A 17941-nucleotide genomic window follows, 5' to 3' on the forward strand; every position below is an offset into this window, starting at 1 on the left:
TAGCACTGAGATGCAGTGCCTTAGACCGCTGCGCCACTCGGGAGCATACAGGGCTGTTATATGAGCTGTTCTTGTCATAATATGGACTTGGTCTTTTACCAAATAGGGCTATCTTCTATATACCAACCCTACCTTGTCACAACACAACTGATAGGCTCAAACGCATTAAGGAAAGAAATTGCACAAATTAAATTTTAACAAGGCACACCATGAAGCTGGTTGAGAGAATGCCAAGAGTGTTCAAAGCTGTCATCAAGGCAAAGGGTGGCTGCTTTGAATAATCTCAAATGTAAAATATATTTTGATTTGTTTCACACTTTTCTGGTTACTACCTGATTCCATATGTTATTTCATAGGTTTGATGTCTTCCCTGTGTCCAAACTTTTGACTGGTACTGTATATTTATTTATATATACTTTAAAATTACTAAAACCAAATAAAACCTGTGTAGAAATTATAATGGACCTACATTCATAGTTTCTTGACTGTCCAGCTCGCTAATTGTCACTAGACAGTCAGAGAGCATTGACAATTCCAATAACGATGGATAGATAAATTACTCTTTTTGCATATTTTGACGGCAAGGAAATATAACACATTTTCAGTGCGGCCCTCCGGACCTCGTTGAAGACCGAATGCTCCCCCTGGGATACCCCTGCTGTAAATGCTCTACATATCTAAACACTTGATTGCTGATGAGTAGTGTATTTATTCAATGTGAAGTCTATGGCGTCTCTAGGTCCTTAGCTTATCTGCCTCATGTTTTCTCCAATGATAAACATCCTGGACCTGGTATGTAAAGGTTTGCAATGTCTCTTGATCAGGGTCTCTGCTTACAGTCTCTGCTGGGTGTTTTCCTTGAAAGATGAGCTACACAGAGAGAGAGTATTAACAAAAGAGATATATCACATGAACAAAGGAGACCTATGCATCACAAATGGCACCCTATTCCCTTTATGGGATATTCCCCTATGGGCTCTGGTAAAAAGTAGTGCACTATATAGAGCCTTCAACCTCAACTCTGGACCTCGAAGCCAGTTCCACTGCATTCTTTCATTGTTTCCTCTAATCAGGGACTGATTTAGCACTGGGACAGGTGTGTGCAATTAATTATCAGGTAGAACAGAAAACCAGCAGGCTCCGGACTACGTTTGGTAAGAGTTGAGTACCCCTTATATAGGGAATAGGATGCTATTTGGGCCGCATTCCAAGCTTCTCTTCTCAATTAATATTAATGCATTTCAGTCCTGTGGCCTGTTGCTTTATGATGTTATAGAGATGATAGGAGGTCATGTTCCGGAGGAGGCAGGCACCAGCACCGGCCAACTGTATCATCTACATTCATGAACAGACTGACTCACAGTGGGAAGCATATTTCCTAAATGCCACCCTATTCCCTATGTAGTGCACTTCTTTTGACCAGGTCCCACTGGGCTCTGGGCAATAGTAGTGCACTATGTAGGGAATAGGGTGCCATTTGGGACTCACCCCTGATAAAGCTCACACCCTGATAAAGCTCACACCCTGATAAAGCTCACCGACGTAGTAGACCACTAGACTGGGACTGGGGTTTGTTCTGGGGTCGTTGAGGTGCTCTTTCTTTGTGTACTTTTTTTTACAGTCGCTCAGATTTCTCATCTGATGGATTCGTTCTCACTCATTTGCTTAAACAGAATATTAAAGTTGGAAGTTTACATACACCTTAGCCAAATACATTTAAACTCAGTTTTTCACAATTCCTGACATTTAATCCTAGTAAAAAGTCCCCGTTTTAGTGCACTTCACAAAATAGATAGCATCATGAGGGAGGAAAATTATGTGGATATATTCCCATCACACTGTTGAGGGGATGTATCAAAGATCTATCAAAGACAAGCGGATCTGTCCCTTGTCAGCAAGTAGGCACTTTCTCTACTATCTTTCTCTGACTACACAGCCAGTTTTTCACTTCCAGCATTAACTTCCTTCTACTTGGGTTGTGTGCCAAATGGCACCCTGTTCCCTTTTGACAAGAGTGCTATGAGCCCTGGTCAAAATAAGTGCACTATATATGGAAAAGGGTGCCATTTGGGATGCGACCTTGCTCTCTGATGAAGGTACTGTGTCAAGGTTTTGACATGTTTTGAACAGCTTCTCTCCTGACTCAAAGGTAGTCTTAGAGACTACTAGACGTCAGATTATTCAGTCTTAACCCCAGCAGCCATACACCCTTTTCCTGTTAGGGAAAGTTATTGACTTTCTACTGGACTATCATTAGGTTTGCTAACCCTCAGTCTTGCCTGTAGTGTAGGGCCTGCAGTGTTACAAAGCTACTGACCTGTCCAGTGTGACTTAGCTGGTAGAGCATGGCACTTACAATGCCAATTCCCGGACTGTGAGATCAATTCTAGCTGGGGACACACTTAAGAATATATATGCTAGTTGAACTGTAATTTGCTTTGGATAAAAACGTCTGCTAAATGGCATATTATATTATTCCGATTCTTACACAGTTGCAAACTTGGTTATTCATTTTAATGTCACCTCCATGTACCTTTCCAGGTTGAGCTACAGTAGCCAGAGGCTTCTTCAAACCTTTCTGCTTCTTCTGTTCACATCTGTAAATTTCATGACCTAGAACCTTCAACAGTAGGCTATGCCAAAGATGGTTCTGTGGCTATGCTCCAGTCATGTAAACCTCACATCTGTGACTGTATCAGATTTACAAATACACATGTCCACTGTATTCCCCGTGCATACAGTGACACCCTCTGGCAAAGCTTGGTATCACATCACTACATTATTTATTATTTATTTTATTTAACTAGGCAAGTCAGTTAAGAACAAATTCTTATTTACAATGACGGCCTACCCCTGCCAAACTCTAACCTGGATGATGCTGGGCCAATTGTGCGCCGCCCTATGGGACTCCCAATCACGGCCGGGTGTGATACAGCCTGGAATCGAACCAGGGTCTGTAGTGACACCTCTAGCACTGAGATTCAGTGCCTGAGACCGCTGCACCACTATATATATATATAACAGAATGAGACATCATTGAGTTCAAGTATTGACAAGAACATAAAAGACAAACAAAACAAAGTTATTAGTTATGACAGCATAAGATAAGGTGACAATGACACTTATTCCAAAAATAATTTGTTATAATATTGGACTGTAGACAAGCTTGTCTTCTTATTTAGTCAGACTCAATGAAAAACATAAAGTCTATCAAAAACACTTTAACGCAGAGGGTTGATTTAAAAAAGTTGGTTTTGTGGATCTAAGATTACCAACCAACCAAAATCAAGACATTAGTTATACATTTCAAAGAGTTCAGAGTACTGTCAAAAAGGTTATAACATCATGCAATATCAATAGTGTGACCAGTTGTACTTAGTATGTACTCCTTCATATCTCTCCAAAATCTAATAGTGTATAAACAACTGCAAAACAAACGTGTCACCGTTCCAGGTCCATCATTGCAGAAGGTACACTTGTAGTCAATGTCTGTAAACCTTGACACCATTGTGTTGGAGAGGTACATATTTGAAAAAATCTTTATGTGCACCTCTCAGATCTTATTAGAAATACAACATTTAAAGGGACAAAGCCTTTCACCATTGATAGTTGTGAATTCCAAAAGGATTTCCTTCTTGGTGTGATCTTTCCTCTGCTATAAAAAATATTATCTTATGTTTATTTGTACACTTGAGACTTTTGATATCAATATCATTAATAAATAGACTAGGTTCTATTCTAAGTGTATCTTGATAACACATATGACAATCACAGAGTGATATTATTTGTGTGTAACAGGAAAGGCTTTGACTCTTATACCTCATAACTTAACATTTGGCCACCACTATCAAACATGTCACCTGCAAAGATATTTTTCTCTATCCGAAGTTCATTAAAAAGAATGTTGTTTTTAATAGTGCTATTACCATTATTCAACAGAATAGCTTTATGAGGCAAAAAGTCATGCACAAAACATAATTTCCATCCCAATGGCTTGGTGATAACATTTTGATCATTTAAGTGGCAGTTTGGTTATGTTGTAATTACAAGACAACAAAAATAGTAAACCCCCAATTTTCTTAAAAAATAAAGATCCATAAAGATTATGGAGATTCTATGCATTTTTTCAACAACTTAATCAAAATCAAATAACTCAAAACCAGTGGAGGCTGCTTAAGGGAGGATGGCTCATAATAATGACTGGACGGCGCAAATGAAATGGCATCAAACACATAGAAACCATGTGTTTGATACCATTCCACTGCGTCCAGCCATTACCACGAGCCCGTCCTCCCCACAATTAAGTTGCCACCAACGTCTTGTTCTCAAAACCTCCTTCTGCCCTAGTTGCAGAGACAACTTCCTTTTAAAGTGGTGATGTTTGTTTTTCCACACAAACCAAACAATCCAAATCACTAAATGGTGGAGGGGAGGAGGGGTTGATGTCGTCAACTGTTCGACGTGGCGACTTGACGTAACATTACGTGTAGGGCCAGAGGAGGGCGGGCGGAACTGGGCTTTAGGGATTTTATCTGCATACTGTGCTCGGTTCTACCCGGGGATGCTAACGGAATCACGACTACAATCATGCGTTCATCAACAGACGAAAAATAAACATTGTAACGGTGTTATTCCGTTTATAATAGTAATATTTTTTGAAATACCGTGCAGAATAAGCAGCAACATTTGACATTTTGGGAGACTGGACCTACACAGCAGGTAACGTTAGCTAGCTAGCAGATCACGCTAACTCACTGAGATCATCATTTTCTGCAGCACCACCAGTTTAGCCAGCTGGCTAGGGCTGCTAGGTTGGAACTAACTAGCTAGGTGTCGTTTTGCTGGGACTAGCAAAATAACTAGATACAACACGAATAATGATCACGAATAGCTAGCTATGGCTTTTGTAATGTGTTGTATTGTGAAATGTGATGGCTTGTTGAGAGAGCAGGTTATCGCTGCATTCAGCTCTGTAACGTTACCGGTGGACAGCTAGCTAAGGAATGTGGACACTGCATTTTTACATATCACAGCTGGCTAGGCCTGATATTATGCTGAATTAGTCATATTCTACCCATATTTACATTGCAAACATTCCTATCATTAATGTGAAAAGCTCAGTGTGTGGTGATCGTGCTCTCTCACCCCCATCTCTCTCTCCATCGCCCATTTCTCTGTTTCTCTCCCAACGCACTCTCCTGCAGACAACCACCATGGCAGACAGTTTTATGGGCAAGGCAGCTACCATGGAGATTCCTATCAACAGCAATGGAGAGACCCTGGCCGAGGATGACAGTTTGGAGCAGGTGGGTCATATGGTTATGTCCCAAATAGCACCATATTCTCTATATAGTGCACTACTTTTGACCATGGCCCATTGGGCTCTGGTCAAAAGTACAGCACTATGGGAATAGGGTGCCATTTGGGATGCAGTCACTACGTACAGTATTTATATGTATACTGTGTGTGGTGACCACTCATTACGTCAACTATTTGTAAGTGTATTTTATTGTACTGTATTATGTCTCACTTCTGTGCAGGCTGCAAAGATTCAGTGGACCTTAGATGAGAAGGTAGGGATATGCAGTAGAAGGGATGAGAGAGAGTGTGTCACGTCGTTGTAGGAGAACTCTAGATTTAGATGTAGTGTACACGTTAACATGGAAGACTTTCAGACTAACCACAATTAACCTTTATCAACCATTTTCATGTGTGTGAGTGTCTGTGTACAACAAAGATTAGGCCTATATGGAAGGTCTTCTTCGGGTTGACAATAAACTTAACAGGATCATTATGCATTAGTCAGTCCCTTCAGGATTCAGACAGTTTTTTGGGTGCAAAATCATAAATTCCCCACATATTATGCAGGGCTTGCTAATTGGACCAATCACTGCACTATTTCAGCATAAAACAGTAACATCAACGCATTATTATCATATAAAGCTGACCAATCATTGCAGTACAAAAAGAGGGCTCGTAATTTCAACCAATCACCACACATTTACCACATAATATGGTTCGATCAAGCCACACGTCAACAAACGTTTTCCTCGCCAAGCTCAATTTCGCAACAAAGTGGACAAAATCAATGCACATTGCCACGCACAATGTCAGAATTGGCACAGCAAAATCAAGTGTTTTTGGCTGCAAATATCACAAAACATCTCTGCTAAATCCGTGAGGGACTGATTAGAGTTAGGTTATATCTATTCCATTGATGTGTTGTGGCTTCACCTTAGGACCTGCAGCAGGTGATGGTGTCTGGTCCCAACCTGAATGAGACCAGCGTCGTGTCTGGAGGCTACGGAGGACCTGCAGGGGGCATCATACCCACCTCCTCCATCAAAGGTACACACAGCTCTACTGCTCTCACTTGTTCACTAGCTCCATTAAAGGTACAGACAGCTTTCTCTAGCGCTGCCTACTGCTGTCACTGCAGTGCATTACTGGAACGTCCACTTAATTATGTCCACTTAGTCCTTATTGAATCAATGAATAGCCTAGTCCCTTTAGCCAGGCTTGCTTGGTTTGTTAGCATTAAGAATGGTGAAGACTACATTTTCAACTGCCCCAATGGGGTTTGTCCTGATGGAATTCAAACTTAAAAAAAAAAAAAAAAAAATCAGGGCCTTGCCAGAAGCATGCTGTTCTGCATCAGTGACTCTATTTTGACCTAACCTTCTTTCTGTTCTTTCAGGAGTCTCTATGAGTAGCAAACAGAGACTCTCTACTGTATTAGCTATTTTGATTTTGAGATCTACATCCTACTCTCGCTTACTGACTATCTTAACCAACCCTATCCACCAGGCCCTGCTATCCGTTTCAACCCTCAGTATGTGGACAGGAGAAGCCCCCCTGTCCCTGGAGCCGAATCTCAGCCCACAGGTGGCTTTGCACCTCTCAGCCACCTTCCACATAACTGTATACTTCCCTCTTTAAAGGTAGACTCAGCGAAAATGATGTTGCCACGAGCAGCACCACAGATATTGAGATGAGCAAGATGCAAAACTTCGCTCTCACACAGTGATTACTGATCATTTCATTTCTACATTTATAATTAGTAGGTTTTGTTATCTATTTTAACAAACCTTTCTTATTTTTGTTCTTATGTATTGTTTTTTGTGGTTTGGTTTTTTGTGGTTTGGTTTTCATTCAAGCCCTTGGGCTTCCAATCACACCTGCACGCAAATTATTACCCACACCTGCAGAAAAATTATTAGTTTTATCTGTAATGTTGTCTATCACTTTTTTTGTTTTTTTAAAACATTTTTAAATGTTCACAGTGTGGTAGCCTGGGCACAAAGAACACCAGCGAAGTTGAGCTTCGAGCTTCAACACTCTTAGTTGTTGTGGAAATTGACCCACTATGTTGTTTACTGTCTGCATCTACATCATATTGCTGAGTCTACCTTTAACAGTTTCCCCCCCACCTTTTATTTTCTTCACCTGTTTACACTTTCAAGGGTGTTTTCATTAGTCACTCTTTAATTCTGTGGGAGAATGAGCCTTGCCTGTAGCCTGGGTTGCTGTTCAACCCCAGACACAGTTGAAGTCCCTCTCTTCGACAACAATGTGTACCTCTACAGATGTCATGGGAAAGAAGGGAATGCTGCTCTACTGTCCAATGCATACTGAATGCATGTCGGTGGATGTTAACAAAAAAGCTAGCTATGTTTACTAACCTGACTGACTTATTTCAGAGCTGTTTGATTTACTATGTTATGTTTGTGTGAATGTTTCTAATGATGACAACTTCCCTACATAGTGCACTACTTTTCACCAGAGCCTTATGGCTCCCCAATAGGGAATAGGGTGCCATTTTGGACATATCCTATGTATGCAAATGTAGCATGAAGCGGTTAACTAATGGAATGTTGCGGTTCATTAACTCACCACATGACATGTGCATCATTTCATACATTACCACTACTTATGTTGTGAATATTTTCATATTGTTTTCCATCTGTGTTTTCATTCTGTTGTTTTTTCGACATGGAAAACCTGCATGACTCACCATCCTCTCACCCTTTTAACACGTTCACCAACCTTCATCTACTCTCTCCATCTCATATATCATATATCACATATCCTCACATGTCCTCTCCCCATCCTCCCCCTCCCCTCCCCCATGTTCATTCCAGACCTGCGAATGGAGTCCAGGGGACAGGGTGTAGGTCTGGTCTCCAGCCAGTCAGCAGCCAGAATGATAACCAACCAGAACCAGACCGACCAGCCGTTCACAGGTACCACTGTACTAGGGTTGAAAAATTCCAGGTTTCCCAGAAATCCTGGTCAGAAGATTTCTGGAATTGGAAGGTAATTCCAGAATTACTATAAGCAGTAAATCCAGAATTCTGAAACCATGGTTTCTGGGAAATGTGGGCATTTTACCTGGCAATAATACTGGAACTTTGCAGCCCTACACTGGACCCATACAGCACAACTGTCCTTTACCCCACTTCACTCTGTTCACTCATTCATTTCATTCGCTGTCCTCTCAACCGATCACTCAATCACTGTCATACCATTTGCCTCAAAGACATACTTGGTGCATGAAAGGAATATTTCAGGTGTTCGCTTTGAGGAGTAGTGATGAGGAGAGTGCCCAACTAAGCACTGATCAGCCTCTGTGTGTAATCTGTGTATCAAAGCGCTACTGACTGAAGCTGGTTTTGTGACAGCGTTCATTGTAAATGAGATGGACAGTCCCATCTTATTTACTATAGACTTTATCAACTAGGTCTCAACAACTAACCACTTTAAGGAATCCTCTGAGAGTGAGCAGGTTATTTATTATCCTTTGTGTCAGGGTCGGGGATGCACCACAGTAACAGCAACCAGAACATGTCAGTGGAGGAGGCTAACCGTGGTGTGGCTGTGGAGAAACTAGACAGCGTTAAGAAGTGGGGCATCAACACCTACAAGGTACAGAACAGAACCTGTCTCCTGGGGAAAATGTGTTGAAACCATACTTCATTGAATCTTCACTGTGTTCTATGGGTCGATTGCATCTGCACTGGTATGATCATTTGTCTTCATACAAGACTGGGAATAATTTCCTCCTTGGAAAACAAGTAACTGTTCGGTTCTATTCTGAACACATCTCCATGTCATCTTTATCCCAGTGTGCCAAGGATATATTCTCATCTCCTTTTCTGTTATCTCCTTTGTCCTAATCACATCTCTCCCTCTACCCCAGTGTACCAAGCAGATGTTCTCGGAGCGGTTCGGCCGTGGTTCTCGGACGGTGGACCTGGAGCTGGAGGCCCAGATAGATGTGCTCAGGGACACCAAGAGGAAGTACGAGTCTGTCCTGAGACTGACCACCGCCCTGACCAGCCACTTCTACAACATGGTCCAGACCCAGCAGGCCTTGGGGGACACCTTCGCAGACCTCAGCCAGAAATCACCTGAACTTCGGGTAACTTATAACCCCTGAATTTGAACCCTGAACCCTTAGACCGCAGCCCAGCCAGGAATCAGCTGCAGGTGGCACACTGTGTGAAATTGGCCCCCAAAAATGTTGCCTGAAAATCCAGGGTGTAATTTTTGGTTGGAAACCAAGCCTATCAGTTTCAGTTTGGAATCCAGGCTACCTTACTGAGTTGTAATCAATCCATAAATACCTAATGTAGAGGAAAAGTCAGTATATAAAACACAAGTGTGTGTTGTCCACAGGATGAGTTTGGCTACAATGCGGAGACCCAGAAGTTGTTGTGTAGGAACGGGGAGGCTTTGCTTGGTGCCATCAACTTCTTTGTGTCCAGCATCAATACACTGGTCAACAAGACCATGGAGGACACACTGATGACCATCAAACTGTACGAGGCTGCAAGGTAATAATAAAGATGGGAGGGTTAGAAAGGGCAGGGCCTGGAGATACTATAGTAGTTACCTCTTTATAATGCAATAGTTTCAAATGATCATACTGCCAAGTTATAATGAGGTTTACAGTCTATATCTATGATTGCCAGAGACATAATATAGAGTATGTTTGTCTACATGACATAGTTCTGTGTGTCAGGCTGGAGTTTGATGTGTTCCATGCAGACCTGGCAGAGGTGAAACTGTGTTTGAGTGTTCAAGGGTGTTATACGGGTGTTTTATTGACTTGGGTGGTATACTGTGTATACCGGGATATTTGGAAAAAGCCACAGGAAGGTTTTTCAATACTGTCAAAACAATTTCTTTTAAGTTTTTCAATAGATTTGAATATTTCAAGCTACTTTTTAAGTTAATACCTGCAGTCAACTTGTGCAATATGTTAGGAGATGAAGCAAATTGTGTTCTTCATTTTACCTGTAAACTTATTTTACATGACTTATTTTATTATTATATATTTTTTTTTTCACCTTTATTTAACCAGGTAGGCCAGTTGAGAACAAGTTCTCATTTACAACTGCGACCTGGCCAAGATAAAGCAAAGCAGTGCTACAAAAACAACAACACAGTGTTACATATAAACAAACGTACAGTCAATAACACAATAGAAAAATCTGTATACAGTGTGTGCAAATTAAGTACGGAGGTAAGGCATTAAACAGGCCATAGTGGTGAAGTAATTACAATTTAGCAATTAACACGAGTGATCGATGTGCAGATGAGGATGTGCAAGTAGAGATACTGGTGTGCAAAAGAGCAGAAAAACAAATATGGGGATGAGGTAGGTAGGTAGTTGGTTGGATGGGCTATTTACAGATGGGCTGTGTACAGCTGCAGCGATCGGAACTTACATACTGTAGTTCCCCAGAACAGTTCATTCAGTCACGTGTTTGTTTGTAAATAGCACAGTGGGAGACAGCGGGGGCTGGGGAGTTCATAGAGTTCTATATCTATCGGGGAGTCTCAATTGTGCGGTGCACAGGAGGTGATGAAGTTACTCTTGTATGCAATTCACTACTAAATCTTTGCCATCAGATATCTTATATCGGCTTTCTGCCGTATTTGAGAAGTCAACTCATCCAGAGCTCTTTATCTGTACATCTGTTCCCTGTGCTTCCTACTAGCCGTCGTTTTTTCTCTCCTCTGTTCTTCTCCCCTCTGCTTTGTGTACACATGCTGCTCTTCCCTGAGTAAAGCATGCATTACTTTGTTTAGTTGCACAATTTCTTTCATTCACTTTTGCTTGTAAATGTCCACACTCACTGAAATGGACATTTGGTAGCTACTAGCTATGCTTTTATAAGTTTTTGAGCTGGATTTGCCTGTCTTTGCAATTGAGTTTGTTTATTTTCGCACGTTAGCATTTAGCTAACAGTGTCTATGTGATTTTGTTATTACGTGTGCTAATGTTGTTAGCATTCTGGTACTAGACCCCCAATAGGCTTTATTTGCGTTTTTTGCTCCGCCTTGTGTGCTATGCCGGTAAACCATAAATCCCGGGATAGCAGAAGAACGAACGGTATGACGTATAAAAATGTGGATACCTCCCAAGCCTATTTTTTTTACTGCTGCCTCTTCTCCCCTCCCCTCCCCTTCCAGGCTGGAGTTTGATGCGTACAGGGCCGACCTGGAGGAGTTGAGTCTGGGTCCTCGTGATGCTGCCACCATGGTGCGTATAGAGGTGTCCCAGCAGCAGTACCAGGTGCAGAGAGACAAGTACGAACGGCTGCGCTCAGACGTCACCATCAAACTCAAGTTCCTGGAGGAGAACAAGGTGGGTTAGTTAGTTATTTGGATAGTTGGGTGGTATGTTAATTTACAATAATGCTACATCTCTCGCTCTCTCTCTGTGTGTGTGTGTAGGTGAAGGTGATGCACAAGCAGCTGCTCCTCTTCCATAATGCTATCTCAGCCTACTTCGCTGGGAACCAGCAGCAGTTGGAACAGACACTGAGACAGTTCAACGTCAAGTTAAAGCCCCCAGGGTCAGACAAGCCCTCCTGGCTGGAGGAGAGCTAGAGTGATTAGCTCCCAGTCCTCTGGGCCCGTATCAAGCATCTCCGAGTACGAATACTGATCCAAGATCAGTTTTGCCTTTTAGATCATAATGAATCAGATTATATGGATAGGCAGGACTTGATCTTAGATCAGCACTCCTACTCTGAGATGCTTGATACGTACGGCCCCAGGTCTCAGTCAGGTCTCTGGTATAAATGGGACACACAGATGGAGAGACACACTGGGCTTGGAAGAAACAAGAGGAATGGATAGACGGATGAACAGATATATGAAATCTACACGAACTGTATATAAAAACTAGAGATGGGACAAGTAGAGACTAGTGATGATGATACTAAGGGGAAAAGAACGCTTATCTAGTTTCATTTAGTTTTGCCAATTTGTTTATAGAACGTCTATTTTATGTTGATTTGTTGTGTTAATTATTCACAACAGAGCCTCATGCTATTGTTGCTGTGTAGCGTGACTTTTAATTCATCATACTTTGAGAAATTATTCTAAGCTTATACTTTGCACATAAATGTAATCATTCTTTTCAAACTGTTTTTGCTCTTTTGTAAAGTGTTATGTAAAGCTTCCAGAGGTCGTCATTTGAAAGGTCAGTAAACTGTTTACATATGTAGAGGATATCAAGAATCTGGACCAGTTACATTGTTTGCACCAGGTGAAGATTAGAGGTAGATTTATGAAAGCGAAGTGAGAAACCTACAGTCTGTGGTATACTATTGATGACAGAAATGATGGGTTAAAGGGGCAATCCTGGATTTGTAAAACAAGCAGTCAAGAATCAATGGCTATATATCATGAATTTAAGTTTAAAAAATGGATTTGAACCAATTCCATATTGCCCCTTTTTCTATCAATGATTTTGAGTACAGGAAGTACGACTTTTTCATTTACAATAGATAATCTCCCTCTGATTAATCCTACAGATAATGTTATTACACGTGTTTATTATGTTATGTCTTTATAACATATATCCCAATAATCAAATAGAGTTTATATATGTTTATAAAAATACCTCTACTAATTCCATTCAGATGTATGTTCTTGTTTATTTCTCCCATTTCTACATCAATATTGTCTCCATTTAAAAAAAACATATGGACCTGGTGTACAGTATATGAAATGGTGGTTTATAGTATATGGTTTGATGTTTCCATACAGACTTTATATTTCCTCACAAAAGCTGTACAGTAATAACACTCGTCCATCTGCTGTCCACTGAGTATATTGTAGTCATCACCTGTATAAGTGCTGTACCATATTGTGTTCACACATTACATGGCAATACAATCCAAAACATGGCTGAAAAATGACTGGAACTTCCATCTGTGATTGTCTTCTTTACTGTTAATCAGGAAACTGTCCTCTCTGTCCCAAATGGCCCCTTTTTATCTGTTTGAGTTGTGCACTATATAGGGAATAGGCAGTTTGTGACGCACCCCTGCTATCAGGGTTAAGTCTAGATCAAGCTGAGTTTTATCTGAGTTTTATCTGGTGAAGTCAGTGGTAGCTATCTGGTCTATTAAAAAGCTTGTGAAGTTATAGGATGTCTTTCATCGGCCTGTTGACAAACCTACTGTATCTATTCCACCAGGTAGATGAGGACAGTAGGCAATATTTGAAACACACCTTTTTTCTTGAGATAAATTATATTTCATTGCTAGGATCACACCATCCTACAGCTACAGCTATTATTTAAAAAATGCGTAGTTCGTTCATTATAATCATGCTCAATGTAAATGGGGCGGAAGGTTGCAAGATCGAATCCCCGAGCTGACAAGGTAAAAATCTGTTGATCTGCCCCTGAACAAGGCAGATTGTTCTTAGGTCGTCATTGAAAATAAGAATTTGTTCTTAACTGACTAGCCTAGTTAAATAAAAAATGTGATTCAGGAATATTTTCATGAGGGAACAAAAGTTTGGAGTATGTTAAATTCTTTGCTTGAACCGTGCTGTATCTTGTTAGTTATCTCTCTGACTTATTATCAGTTTGACAGTGGATAGAGGGGTCTCAATTGTTCATCCCAAATGGCGCCGTATTCCCTACATAGAGCACTACTTTTGACCAGAGCAAAAAGTAGTACACTATCAGGGAATAGGGTGCAATTTGGGATGTGCGCCATGTTTAATCACAGGTATTGCTATTTAATCATGTCATACATGTCAACAACATGATCAGTGATGTGATGAATTCCAGTGTCCTGATGTTTAAATGTTTCATCTAAAAAGTCTAGTACATCTGAAATGTAACATCCCAAAAGATGGTCAGGCCTTGAACCGCTGAATGTGTTTAGTTAAACATACAGAAAGTGTCATATAAAACAAAGTTAAAAAAATATATATATTGACTCAGCAAAAATGGAAATTAGGTTTTTGTCAGACAACGACGATATGGTAATGTAGCATAATCGATCGAATGTGTTTTTACGGCCTCAAAATGTTTTTGTTGGAACATTCTGAATGTTCTGTGGCAGTTGTTCCATCATTGAAATGAATGAGGACAACAAGCTTTATAGTTTATGAAATAGCCTATGAATGGTAGCAAAAAGCTGTGTTGAAGCAATCTAAATTGAGTCAGACTGCACATGTCAACGTTGGTTTGGTGTTTGTAGCATAAACAGTTCAAGAGCAGTGGCGGATCCAACATCGAAGGTTGAATGACTGTATAGGCATTTGTGGTGGTGGTTTGGGGTCTGTTAGCGGGAATACAAAGCTTTGTTAGGGTGTTTGAAGCTTTTGGAGGAAGAAACAAATGCTATACTGTGATGCTTAGGTGGATACGGTGAAGACCGGTTCAGCAGCTCAGGAAGATTGTATGGACAAAAACAAATGTTTGTATTTGCATTACCAGTTTCACAGCTCCAGGTAAGAACACACTCTAGGCCAGGTATGGAAATCGCGTTAGCCGGGTTCCTCAACTCCACGATGTACAAGTACAACGGAGTTGAGTGGGGATGAGAGTGGGAGGACTGCACCTCCAACTTCATCGAGTTGCTGTCAATCGATACTTGTAAAAATGTCCATTCTTCAATGCCAAAGGAGCCATCATTTGTTAACGGAGAAGGAGCAGCCTGTCATTGCACAGCAGATGTTTTGGTTTTGGCAGGGGATGCATAGTATGACATTTTTTATAAAAAACAATGAATTCCAAATCCAACTGACAACTCTATAACAACCAGGACAAGTACAGGTACACACACAGTAAGCGTTAAAGAATGGATATTTATTAAAGTACACTGCTCAAAAAAATAAAGGGAACACTTAAACAACACAATGTAACTCCAAGTCAATCACACTTCTGTGAAATCAAACTGTCCACTTAGGAAGCAACACTGATTGACAATAAATTTCACATGCTGTTGTGCAAATGGAATAGACAACAGGTGGAAATTATAGGCAATTAGCAAGACACCCCCAATAAAGGAGTGGTTCTGCAGGTGGTGACCACAGACCACTTCTCAGTTCCTATGCTTCCTGGCTGATGTTTTGGTCACTTTTGAATGCTGGCGGTGCTTTCACTCTAGTGGTAGCATGAGACGGAGTCTACAACCCACACAAGTGGCTCAGGTAGTGCAGCTCATCCAGGATGGCACGTCAATGTGAGCTGTGGCAAGAAGGTTTGCTGTGTCTGTCAGCGTAGTGTCCAGAGCATGGAGGCGCTACCAGGAGACAGGCCAGTACATCAGGAGACGTGGAGGAGGCCGTAGGAGGGCAACAACCCAGCAGCAGGACCGCTACCTCCACCTTTGTGCAAGAAGGAGCAGGAGGAGCACTGCCAGAGCCCTGCAAAATGACCTCCAGCAGGCCACAAATGTGCATGTGTCTGCTCAAACGGTCAGAAACAGATTCCATGAGGGTGGTATGAGGGCCCGACGTACACAGGTGGGGGTTGTGCTTACAGCTCAACACCGTGCAGGACGTTTGGCATTTGCCAGAGAACACCAAGATTGGCAAATTCGCCACTGGCGCCCTGTGCTCTTCACAGATGAAAGCAGGTTCACACTGAGCACATGTGACAGACGTGACAGTCTGGAGACGCCGTGGAGAACGTTCTGCTGCCTGCAACATCCTCCAGCATGACCGGTTTGGCGGTGGGTCAGTCATGGTGTCTGGTGGCATTTCTTTGGGGGGCCGCACAGCCCCCCATGGGCTCGCCAGAGGTAGCTTGACTGCCATTAGGTACCGAGATGAGATCCTCAGACCCCTTGTGAGACCATATGCTGGTGCGGTTGGCCCTGGGTTCCTCCTAATGCAAGACAATGCTAGACCTCATGTGGCTGGAGTGTGTCAGCAGTTCCTGCAAGAGGAAGGCATTGATGCTATGGACTGGCCCGCCCGTTCCCCAGACCTGAATCCAATTGAGCACATCTGGCACCTCATGTCTCGCTCCATCCACCAATGCCACGTTGCACCACAGACTGTCCAGGAGTTGGCGGATGCTTTAGTCCAGGTCTGGGAGGAGATCCCTCAGGAGACCATCCGCCACCTCATCAGGAGCATGCCCAGGCGTTGTAGGGAGGTCATACAGGCACGTGGAGGCCACACACACTACTGAGCCTCATTTTGACTTGTTTTAAGGACATTACATCAAAGTTGGATCAGCCTGTAGTGTGGTTTTCCACTTTAATTTTGAGTGTGACTCCAAATCCAGACCTCCATGGGTTGATAAATTTGATTTCCATTGATAATTTTTGTGTGATTTTGTTGTCAGCACATTCAACTATGTAAAGAAAAAAGTATTTAATAAGAATAGTTCATTCATTCAGATCTAGGATGTGTTATTTTAGTGTTCCCTTTATTTTTTTGAGCAGTGTATCAAGTGGTAGTGCATGCTTTAAGTCTTACCTCCCACCTGGACAAGAAGGGAAATAACTATCTGAGAATACTATTCATAGACTACAGCTCAGTGTTCAACACCATAGTCCCCTCCAAGCTCATCACCAAGCTCGGGACCCTGGGACTGAACAACTCCCTCTGCAACTGGATCCTGGACTTCTTTATGAGCCGGTCCCAGGTGGTGAGGGTAGGCAACAACCTCTCCGCCATGCTGACCCTCAACACATGGGCCCCTCAGGGGTCTGTGCTTAGTGTCCTCCTGTACTCCCTGTTCACCCACGACTACGTGGACACACACGACTCCAACACCATCGTCAAGTTTGCTGACCGACGGCGATGAGACAGCCTACAGGAGGTCAGAGATTTGGCAGTGTGGTGCATCACCCTCTGAATGGCACACATAGACAATGCATAACTAAATTGTCTCAAGTCATAAAAATCCTTCTTTAACCTGTCTTCTCCCCTTCATCTACACTGATTGAAGTGGATTTAACAGGTGGCATCAATAAGGGATCATAGCTTTCACCTGGATTCACCTCGTCAGTTTATGTCATGGAAAGAGCAGGTGTTCCTAATGTTTTGTACACTCAGTAGCTTCATTCTTGTGTATTTTATTCCTCATGTTACTATTTGTATTATATTTTTAACTCTGAATCGTTGGGAAGGGCTTGTAAGCAAGCATTTTAAAGTCTACACCGTTGTATTCGGCGCATGTGACAAATACAAAATGATTTGATTTGAACTTCCTACTCCATCGAAAACAGTGGATTACTAGGCACATTACTAGTTTGACGGACATCACATAAAAATTTGACTTTTATAAAAAACTAAGGATTTCAGAACCCAAAGAAAAAATTATATTTACACAGGACAAACATATGTACAAGGAAAGCATTAACAAATTGACATTTTTATATGTATCAACTGACAATGACTCGATTTAGTCAGTGGTGCAGTCCGCCCACACTGGTCTTCACTCAACCCCATTATAGCCTTGTTGTACATCGCATATGACCAGTTTCACACTGTTTACATTTTACTGGATTATATAAAGTAAAACTTTGTGATAATTCAGTAGGAACACTAGGCCTACTGTGAACTGACACATTTGAGCGGCCAGACACAGTACAGATTTTACAGTACTTCTGTCAGAATGGAATATGGCACGGCCAGTTAGGGGGTTAACAGGGCATTGAGC

General features: G+C 41.8%; 1 protein-coding gene across 6 annotated transcripts; it reads left to right on the forward strand.

Annotated features, from left to right (window-relative positions):
- Window positions 1-4494: 4494 nt before the first annotated feature.
- On the forward strand, window positions 4495-13217 carry LOC139548869 (arfaptin-2-like). 6 transcript variants are annotated; one of them, XM_071358775.1, is made up of 11 exons: window positions 4495-4719; window positions 5205-5306; window positions 5541-5573; window positions 6240-6348; window positions 6808-6885; window positions 8142-8243; window positions 8810-8925; window positions 9200-9421; window positions 9679-9836; window positions 11482-11656; window positions 11746-13217. In XM_071358775.1, exons 2-11 carry the CDS (start codon window positions 5214-5216, stop codon window positions 11899-11901), a joined length of 1242 nt encoding a protein of 413 aa, XP_071214876.1. In that variant the 5' UTR covers window positions 4495-4719; window positions 5205-5213; the 3' UTR covers window positions 11902-13217. The 6 variants fall into 6 exon arrangements, with proteins under 6 accessions (XP_071214876.1, XP_071214879.1, XP_071214881.1 ...); XM_071358778.1 differs by lacking the exon at window positions 6808-6885; XM_071358780.1 differs by lacking the exons at window positions 11482-11656; window positions 11746-13217 and adding an exon at window positions 10025-10288.
- Window positions 13218-17941: the final 4724 nt, after the last annotated feature.

Source organism: Salvelinus alpinus, chromosome 22 (assembly GCF_045679555.1).
Source record: "Salvelinus alpinus chromosome 22, SLU_Salpinus.1, whole genome shotgun sequence".
Taxonomy (NCBI): Eukaryota; Metazoa; Chordata; class Actinopteri; order Salmoniformes; family Salmonidae; genus Salvelinus; species Salvelinus alpinus.

Coding starts and splice junctions, on each gene's coding strand:
- LOC139548869 (XM_071358775.1), top strand. CDS start 5,214: ATGGCAGACAGTTTTATGGGCAAGGCAGCTACCATGGAGATTCCTATC. Junction 5,307..5,540: donor AGGATGACAGTTTGGAGCAG/GTGGGTCATATG, acceptor ACTTCTGTGCAG/GCTGCAAAGATTCAGTGGAC. Junction 9,422..9,678: donor AGAAATCACCTGAACTTCGG/GTAACTTATAAC, acceptor TGTTGTCCACAG/GATGAGTTTGGCTACAATGC.